Source organism: Ascidiella aspersa, chromosome 3 (assembly GCF_963924565.1).
Source record: "Ascidiella aspersa chromosome 3, kaAscAspe10.2, whole genome shotgun sequence".
NCBI classification, from domain to species: Eukaryota; Metazoa; Chordata; class Ascidiacea; order Phlebobranchia; family Ascidiidae; genus Ascidiella; species Ascidiella aspersa.
This window is the reverse complement of record NC_139449.1, coordinates 27476006-27485700: the sequence shown is the minus strand read 5'-3', so window position 1 is coordinate 27485700 and position 9695 is coordinate 27476006. Positions and strand designations below refer to the sequence as shown.

Here is a 9695-nt window from a genome sequence, read left to right as displayed (position 1 = left end):
TGACCAGCTTACGTGTTTGAAAAGCAAATATTATTATTCTCTTAAAGACTAAAAATGGTTTAACGCCTATGGTTTGCTATACTTTTGCAAACTTTTACTCGGTATTTTTTTACCTTGGCTTGGGCCGAGCAATCACTGTTAAAACAGGCTTTAAATCTGTAGTTTTAAACAATATGAAAAACACTATTATGTTCTCAATACGCAAACTATTAAATCGAAAGTTTTGCTAGATGTTTAGGCCTGATGTTGGTAGTATGCTGGTTGGAGCAAGATGCACGACAGGTGCTAACAGAGAGGCGTAGACTGCCTTAAGATTTCGCATTTAAACTTGCGGCGGTAAATACACCCTATTGACACTTAATTATTAGGCGAAGCTTATCGCGAAGTAATTGGTCGCCCGAAAAAAAACTAACGCCGCATTGAAAGCAAGCATTATAAATGTGTCGCCGATATTCTGCCTTGAACATCCCTACTCGAAATGCTTCCCTCCGTTAATTGTACGGTGGGTGAAACTTTATTCACGGCCTTACCTCTTTGTGTATTACCGCGACAATACGATGAAATACGATTTGGAGAATATTGGAAACATCGTATTTGGAGAATATTTGCTATTTGCACCTGTTCTGTATGTTACTCCAATCCAACATATCTACACACAATTATAAGTTGTGTATAATAATATAATAACTTATGGCTTTGAAGCGAAGGGGGTTCAAATATGGCGTAGATTTTGGCAAATGATCGAAACATACATTTGATCAATAAAAATTTACGTAGATAATGCTTACGGCCATGTTATTACATTTTGGTCAGCTAGCATGTTTAAAAAGTCAATATTTTCATTCTCTCTAAATGATTTAACGTCTATGGTTTGCTATACTTTTTCCAACTTTTACTGTGTAAATTTTTACCATGCCTTGGTCTGAGCAATCACTGTTGAAACAGAGTTTAAATCTGTAGTTTTGAGCAATATGCAAACACGTTTATGTGCCTAATAAGCCACGTTTTATATTGAAAGTTTTGCCAATTTAAATCCAATAAACGCAAGATTTATTTATTTATGACGCCATGTTATGACGTAGCTTTGTAACGTCGTCGTTAAGAATGCGTTAAACTTAAGCTTTTTGTTGTTGCGGCCCTTGTATAATTATATTTGCTTAGACCTGGTGTTGATATGTTTGAATGGTGCAACAATTACAACATGTGCTAACAGAGATGTGTACACTGCCTGTAGGATTCGCATTTAAATTTGCGGTGGTAAAATATTTTGTGTTGTAAGAGCAATAGGTTTTTTTACTTAGAGAGGCCTCTTTATGAAAGGCAAGTCGCATGTGCATAGTTTTACTAGGCAAGCCACTTCCAACACAAATGTTGCACGCGCGGGACAATAGGGCGCAGCAGGGATGCCAGCAGCCGCCTCGTCGCGACGCGAGCTGGACAAAGCAAGCGAATATGAACGAATTCTGTATGAAAGTTTTTCTGCTGCTAGATGGCTGTCGTTAGCTACAAAGTGCTAAAACGCACTATTTCAGGTTTTTACCCCCCAAGCAAAGGCCCCTGGGAGTGCAGCCTCATAAACTTTTACAAAGCACCTACATACCACTCTACGCCATGTCTGAAAATTTGAAGGTTCTACGATGTCTACTTTTTCTATAAAGCTTCGGACAAAAGTCGGTCTGAAACAAACCATAGGAAACCATAGGAAACCAAAAAAGAACTAGACGGGGGTGCGGTTGTTGTATATTTTGTCAGGGGGTATATTTTCAGGGCTTAGTGTTTATTTTCAATTTTTACTTTATTTTAAATTTTTTTTTTTAATATTTTGTATTGTGTACTTTATATTATATATTTTGTTTTTCATTTTCCTTAACTTGTTTCTGCAAGCAAAAACAGATATGGGCCGAAAACTTTCCCACTTAAAATATGCCTTTGATGCGAAAGGGGTTCAAATATGGCGTAGAATTTGAGGAATGATCGAAACATATATTTGATAAATAGAATTTACGTAGATAATGCGTATGGCCATTTTATTATTCTCAAAAAAACCTGCTGGTCTCCTGCACAAATAAGCAGCAGTGGGCATACTGTAATAATCTTCAACAAGTCGCTCGAACTAAAGAGTAACTTGACGGGGGTGCGGTTGGTGTATATTTTGTCAGGGGGTATATTTTCAGGGCTTAGTGTTTATTTTCAATTTTTATATTGTTTTAATTTTTTTTGTTTTTTTCAATTGATAACATTTTTTTTAAGTTTTTTTTTTCAATTTTTATTTTTAATATTCTTTTTTTTTATATTTCTTTTTATTTCTATTTATTTTTTTCCATATATTTTTTTTATAATATTTTGTATTGTGTATTTTATATTATATATTTTATATTTTGTTTTTCCTTTTCCTTAACTTGTTTCTGCAAGCAAAAACAGATATGGGCCGAAAACTTCCCCACTTCACTTATGCGTTTGATGCGAAAGTGGTTCAAATATGGCGTAGATTTTGGGGAATGATCGAAACATATATTTGATAAATAGAATTTACTTAGATAATGCATATGGCTATTTTATTCAATTTTGACCAGCTTACGTGTTTGAAAATCAAATATTATCATTCTCTTAAAGACTAAAAATGGTTTAACGCCTATGGTTTGCTATACTTTTGCAAACTTTCACTAGGTAATTTTTTACCATAGCTTGGTCCGAGCAATCACTGTTAAAACAGGCTTTAAATCTGTCGTTTCAAACAATATGAAAAACACTATTACGTGCCTAATACGCAAACTATTAAATCGAAAGTTTTGCTAGATAAGTTTAGGCCTGATGTTGGTATGCTGGTTGGAGCAAGATGCACAACAGGTGCTAACAGAGAGGCGTAGACTGCCTTAAGATTTCGCATTTAAACTTGCGGCGGTAAATACACCCTATTGACACTTAATTATTAGGCGAAGCTTATCGCGAAGTAATTGGTCGCCCCAAAAAATGCTGACGCCGCATTTAAAGCAAGCATTATAAATGTGTCGCCGATATTCTGCCTTGAACATCCCTACTCGAAATGCTTCCCTCCGTTAATTGTACGGTGGGTGAAACTTTATTCACGGCCTTACCTCTTTGTGTATTACCGCGACAATACGATGAAATACGATTTGGAGAATATTGGAAACATCGTATTTGGAGAATATTTGCTATTTGCACCTGTTCTGTATCTTACTCCAATCCAACATATCTACACACAATTTGTGTATAATAATATAATAACTTATGGCTTTGAAGCGAAGGGGGTTCAAATATGGCGTAGATTTTGGCAAATGATCGAAACATACATTTGATCAATAAAAATTTACGTAGATAATGCTTACGGCCATGTTATTACATTTTGGTCAGCTAGCATGTTTAAAAAGTCAATATTTTCATTCTCTCTAAATGATTTAACGTCTATGGTTTGCTATACTTTTTCCAACTTTTACTGTGTAAATTTTTACCATGCCTTGGTCTGAGCAATCACTGTTGAAACAGAGTTTAAATCTGTAGTTTTGAGCAATATGCAAACACGTTTATGTGCCTAATAAGCCACGTTTTATATTGAAAGTTTTGCCAATTTAAATCCAATAAACGCAAGATTTATTTATTTATGACGCCATGTTATGACGTAGCTTTGTAACGTCGTCGTTAAGAATGCGTTAAACTTAAGCTTTTTGTTGTTGCGGCCCTTGTATAATTATATTTGCTTAGACCTGGTGTTGATATGTTTGAATGGTGCAACAATTACAACATGTGCTAACAGAGATGTGTACACTGCCTGTAGGATTCGCATTTAAATTTGCGGTGGTAAAATATTTTGTGTTGTAAGAGCAATAGGTTTTTTTACTTAGAGAGGCCTCTTTATGAAAGGCAAGTCGCATGTGCATAGTTTTACTAGGCAAGCCACTTCTAACACAAATGTTGCACGCGCGGGACAATAGGGCGCAGCAGGGATGCCAGCAGCCGCCTCGTCGCGACGCGAGCTGGACAAAGCAAGCGAATATGAACGAATTCTGTATGAAAGTTTTTCTGCTGCTAGATGGCTGTCGTTAGCTACAAAGTGCTAAAACGCAATATTTCAGGTTTTTACCCCCCAAGCAAAGGCCCCTGGGAGTGCAGCCTCATAAACTTTTACAAAGCACCTACATACCACTCTACGCCATGTCTGAAAATTTGAAGGTTCTACGATGTCTACTTTTTCTATAAAGCTTCGGACAAAAGTCGGTCTGAAACAAACCATAGGAAACCATAGGAAACCATAGGAAACCATAGGAAACCAAAAAAGAATAACGGCAAAAACAAGATATGTCCCGAAAATAAATTTTCGGCCCATATAATAACGGCAAAAACAAGATATGTCCCGAAAATAAATTTTCGGCCCATATAACAAGATATGTCCCGAAAATAAATTTTCGGCCCATATAATAACGGCAAAAACAAGATATGTCCCGAAAATAAATTTTCGGCCCATATAATAACGGCAAAAACAAGATATGTCCCGAAAATAAATTTTCGGCCCATATAATAACGGCAAAAACAAGATATGTCCCGAAAATAAATTTTCGGCCCATATAAATATTATGGTTTTGGTAAAACTTACAGACACTTCGCTTGACTAAAACCACACAACATTTTCCAGGGCAGTGTATATATTTTTAGAAAGGCAAAATTAAAAAAAAACGTTAAAAGTTTTAAATAACAAACAACAAAAGTAAAAAACGACAAAACAAATTCTATAAATAGGCAATATGTGGGTAAGGTAATGATAAGAATCGTAGAGTTTGGTCTACACACGTGATTTAGTGTGTTGCTCTTTATGAAATGTAAGGCGAATTTAACACAGACTTTCGGTGAAAGCAGCATTTTTGAACTGTTTGACAAACATATTATTGTAAACTGTGACACACAAGTGTTTGGCAATATACGCTAGCGTTTATAAGGTAAGACTCGTCTCGCGAGCGAGGCAAAGGTATTCCATTGTTAGTTGGAAAGCACAGCCTATTGAATGTGAAACAGTAAATCATTACTTCCATAGTGTTTTTTCTTTATTGTTTGGCTGCTTTATACATTTTTTCGCCCTGATAGAAGATTTTCCGCATAAATTATCGAAACGTCGTTACATTTAATAAAAGATATTGCCGGAAGAAAAACCTTACAATTGACACAGGGCCTAGCAGCAACATATTCATAGCTTCTCATTAAAAAACAACTTTCATTTAAAAGAGAATACGCGATGCTTTATAGCTCTTGTTTGTCGTTGGCATTCGTGCTGGAGCGGCGAACACTACAAACGGACGAACAATCTAGCGCAGCGTACTCCTTCAAAATCGCACTCCTTACTTCGACATAATCGCAATAGTGGCAGCCGAGGCCCGGGATTTGCACAACACGCTCGTTCACAACAAGCGAAAACTTGATCCGACCGCTATCGCCGACGTTGGTATGCGTGGGCCGGTAAAGGACGAACATGACGTTAGCGGCGAAGGGACTGAACGAGCCCGTTCTGAAACAAAAAACACAAGCAGCGTCGCAGCTTGAAAAGCGGAAAACGTCGGCGCCGAACCGCGACTCAGCGAAACTTAGGTTTCGCTCGTGCGTGGGCTGTTATATGTATATGAGCCAATTATTCTTACACACGAGAATGTATGTTTACTATCAACCGGGCTTATTCCTCATGTCCCAGAAAAAATACTAACGGATTTATATGGAAATTAAGTTAACTGGCAAATTTATCTTAATTGCCTTCTGTTAAATATGTTGTTCCAAATATAAAAGCTCATGCCTCTTTTTGACATATGCTGACTTAGTTTCAAGTCGATTTTTTACCAGTAGTGCCGTTCTTCCCCCTTTTGGGCAGGCTCCTAAGCTAGTCCACGGAACCCGGTGTTAGTACCCCTGATTTACACTAAAACAAAAACAATTTGATTTACACAAAATTACAAATAATATCACCATCCGAATTTAAACTATATAATAAAATATCGGATTTTAGAGATAGGGTGCTGTGCTGGGTGTGTCTTATCAGACGTTATGGTTAGGTTTTATCAGGTTTCTTAAAAACCAAGAAACTTTATTAGACCCCTAAAAAATAGCTCGACCCAAGATTGTCGGTTTAAAGGCGAAAGCCAGCAGGCGAAGCATCGCAACCATTGTCGGACAACAGACAACAAGCGCACAGCGCAAAACCCTTAATTTAACACTGTAAGTGTACTTAGCACACGGGTTTAGTTATTACACCAGCAGTCGCAAGACGCGAACTACACTAGACGTGACTGCTAAACATTGACCAATCGCGCAACCTTACCTGAATAGCCGCTTGTTAGCGTGTGTGTGGTAGCTGTCCGACGTTAGGGGAACACTGTCCTTGTACAGCCCAAGCGCACACAGCAGCGGGATAACGGTCTCGGCATGCCCGAATCGGAACACGCCCACCGGGCTGTAAATAAACGCCATTTAAAAGAAAACTTGAATGTTTTTTGACCCTGGGCTAACGTTATGTATTGAGGTCGGCGCCGCGAGAACGGCTTTATATCATTTCTATGATACATTATTCAGCAAGAAAAATGGTAGGCCTATGTAGTCCTGTTTGACAGGGCGATTGAAGTAGCTCAATTTTTTTTTTCTAATTACCGAACTTTTTAATTTACCGAACAGAAGGTGAATTAGATTTATTGACAAAAGGCACATTAGATGTAAACACCGAATTTCTGTTGGAAACCTCTTTTAACGATATCCGATATTAGGCAAAAGTACGACTACCAGTTACGATACCAAATGGCGTCAATAATAAAGTAAAATAGGCAAAATTGAAACGTTCAAAAAATCTTTTGCAGATAATTGAGTCGAAAAGGGTTTACCGTTAGAACACCTTTAACTTTAAATGTTTTTTTCTAAACAAAAAATATGTTTCAAAGTAGAAAACTAACATGAAATCGCAACAAGGCTAAAATGAAAAAAATAAATTTAGTATTTGAGTAACACCTATAGCAATTGTTATCACTTTGAATCAGGTATTGGATCCGATGCGATGTTAACCTGCAATAGACTCGCCTTTTTTTTATTGACATTTACTGTTTTTAAAGAATATTTTTGTCGCCCCAGGCAAAAAATAAACTGTAACATGTTTAACCAACTATTAACACGGTGTTTTTACGACGTGACATATTGTAAAACGTATGTTAGAAACCTTGCAATATCTGCTGTGCCATTTGCTACAGCGTCCATCCTAGCCACTATGTCGCTTAGCAAAGGACAAGAGAGCTTGTAGTTGATGTCATACCCATAACCGGTCTTATAATAATGCTTTAAGTCTCCGTGGTACTCCATCACCTGCATTTAAACGAGAAGCCCGATAAATAACAAAGTACAGTGCATCTACACACCGGAAAAATTACGATTTTCACTCACCGCTAAATCAACGACAAGTTAAATAGATGTTTTATTAATCAATTTAAACATATGTGTAACTCACTGTTGTTCAAATTAACAAAAAAATAGATCGAGTTTGTAAGTTTAATTTCTAGAGAGAACACCTGTAAGCCAAAAGGTATAATGTTTTGTATAGTAATCAGAAATATTTTACGTATATAGTTTACAGCAGACTTGATTCAAACGTGAAAGTTACGCAGAAATTAGAGCGGTAAATAGGCTGCAGTCTGAACCTCACTACAAATTACATTGTTTGTCCAGTAATATAACCTGTAAACTAGTTTTATCGGCCTACTTAAAGCGTGTTTTGCAAGTCGCTTTTTCATGACCCACCAACGTTTAATCGTTGTTGCCGTTCGTTTATTAATTCAAGTACCTGTCGGGAATATTTGAAGATGTCACATAAAGTTTTATAGTTGTAGAGTGCATACTGGAAAGCGCAGATTTGATAAAGAGACTCAACTTCGCTCCACGTTAGGTTATAATCTGAAGAGTAGATGTTGGTTTTAGCGGGTATCGCGTTCATAACCACATAACAGATCACGGGCGACATCGTGTGTAAAAACATTTAAAAATATAAGAAAATGTCTATTGCCTATTAAAAAATATATAACTGTATATTATTTTGAAAAGCAGGTATAAATTTAGCTTATTAGCTGAAAATCGAATTATAAAACCATCGTTAATATTACATAAACCCAATCCTTTTCTGCCCTTTGATATTGCCAACAATTTATTACTCTAAAAATGATAGAAAATATGTGATACAAAAATAAGTTACCAAGCAATACGGAAAGTCTTCTCACTACTTTCATCGCATGAATCGAATTTGTGAATTTTTTGACCTCGCTGTCTGATGAAGAATTTCTTTTCACAGTTAATTTGTACCTAACATCACACATTTGATTGTTGGTAGTCATAAGTTGTCACAAATTAATAACATTATTTGTGTTTTATTAGCAGATTGGTTAGTAGAATTTATACTGCATCCAAAAATCATTTCAAATATTCAATAAACAATTTGTATTTATTTAGCACTCATATAGGTTATGTGTATTAATTAGTTCATAGAAACCTTTGACATGAGTCATATGATCTTAACAGGGATGAATTTATTTCGACTGGGACCCCTGAACAACTCCAAGAATCATTATTATGTACATCTGTTGAACTTTTTTTCCACCTGAATGAGAGTGAACCTGTTCCATATTACCAACTATATATTAAGTCTGATATAAAACCATTAATCTCTATAATAAACAATAAAACATATTTTCATTACAAAAAAATGGTGACTTTCCTTTTAATCAACTACCTTTAGAATTTTGACTATCAAACTTTTTCATTTCCTTCTTGAGAGTGTAAATAAAAGAACATGCACTATCCTTTGACCGGATTTTCGGACTTGTCATTGCCTCAAGTTGAACTAGAAGAAAAAAGTTGAATTTACCCAAAAGAGTAAATAAGGTTTATTGGCAAATGCAATTTTCTAAGTTGGTAGTTCACCAGTGACATTTTGGGACCATGACAAGAAAGCAGTATGAAATACTCTTGTTGAAATTTGACTTAATTCATTCATTCCCACGTGATGAAGTTTATATGCATTGTGGTCTGCAAAATGTAGTTCCCAAAGCTGTAGAAATTTTAAAACAAAAGTGATGAGCCAACTTTATACTAGTTAAATGGTGATTAAAACAATAATAAAGTTTTTACCTTTTTCGAATTTTCAATAAATGGCCCATTCATTGGGGATATGTGATGTTTCCATTGTTTCAGCTTGTCTGGATTTGGGTATCTTGTTCCATGACGAAAAACTATGTCAAGATATATTGTTGAATAACCCTGTGGCTAAAAAACAATACATTTTAGCCTAATGGAATAATTCATATTACAACAGACTATCATACAATATTCCAAGAAATTGGAGAGTGTCCATCTAGTTTTAATTTATTATTATATGAAGTTTTGGTTCCAAATGATACTTCTGAGACATCTTCCTCTGAGCTGCAATAAAATACAATATAATTTAAAGAAACAAAATTAATTATTTAAAATTTTGAACTTACCGTGATATTTGATCCAACAGACTAATTCCAAAGATAAACATTAACCAGGTGTAAAACCTTATCTGCATACTCACATAAAAACTTATCACAGGTAATCTGAGAATATAGGCTGGATAGTTAAGGAGAATAAACAGATAATACCTCCTGAATACCGCGTCAAAACATTTGTGCTTGGGCGTGGGTAATATTCAT

At 35.8% G+C, this 9695-nt stretch overlaps 1 protein-coding gene across 1 annotated transcript; it reads right to left on the bottom strand.

Moving 5' to 3' along the window:
• Positions 1 to 4758: 4758 nt before the first annotated feature.
• On the bottom strand, positions 4759 to 9279 carry LOC146161280 (multiple inositol polyphosphate phosphatase 1-like). The gene is made up of 9 exons (XM_083385652.1): positions 9151 to 9279; positions 8944 to 9070; positions 8753 to 8863; positions 8513 to 8636; positions 8219 to 8325; positions 7814 to 7923; positions 7196 to 7338; positions 6314 to 6445; positions 4759 to 5512 (listed from the first exon to the last, which is right to left on the bottom strand). Exons 1-9 carry the CDS (start codon positions 9181 to 9183, stop codon positions 5248 to 5250), a joined length of 1152 nt encoding a protein of 383 aa, XP_083241778.1. The 5' UTR covers positions 9184 to 9279; the 3' UTR covers positions 4759 to 5247.
• Positions 9280 to 9695: the final 416 nt, after the last annotated feature.

What these genes read in the sequence shown, in the direction of transcription:
- LOC146161280 (XM_083385652.1), bottom strand. Translation starts at nt 9,183, where the DNA reads ATGAATGGGCCATTTATTGAAAATTCGAAAAAG. An exon ending in TGATAGTCAAAATTCTAAAG is followed by an intron (nt 8,637 to 8,752) that starts GTAGTTGATTAA and finishes AATATGGAACAG; the next exon opens with GTTCACTCTCATTCAGGTGG. An exon ending in GGCACAGCAGATATTGCAAG is followed by an intron (nt 6,446 to 7,195) that starts GTTTCTAACATA and finishes GTTTATTTACAG; the next exon opens with CCCGGTGGGCGTGTTCCGAT.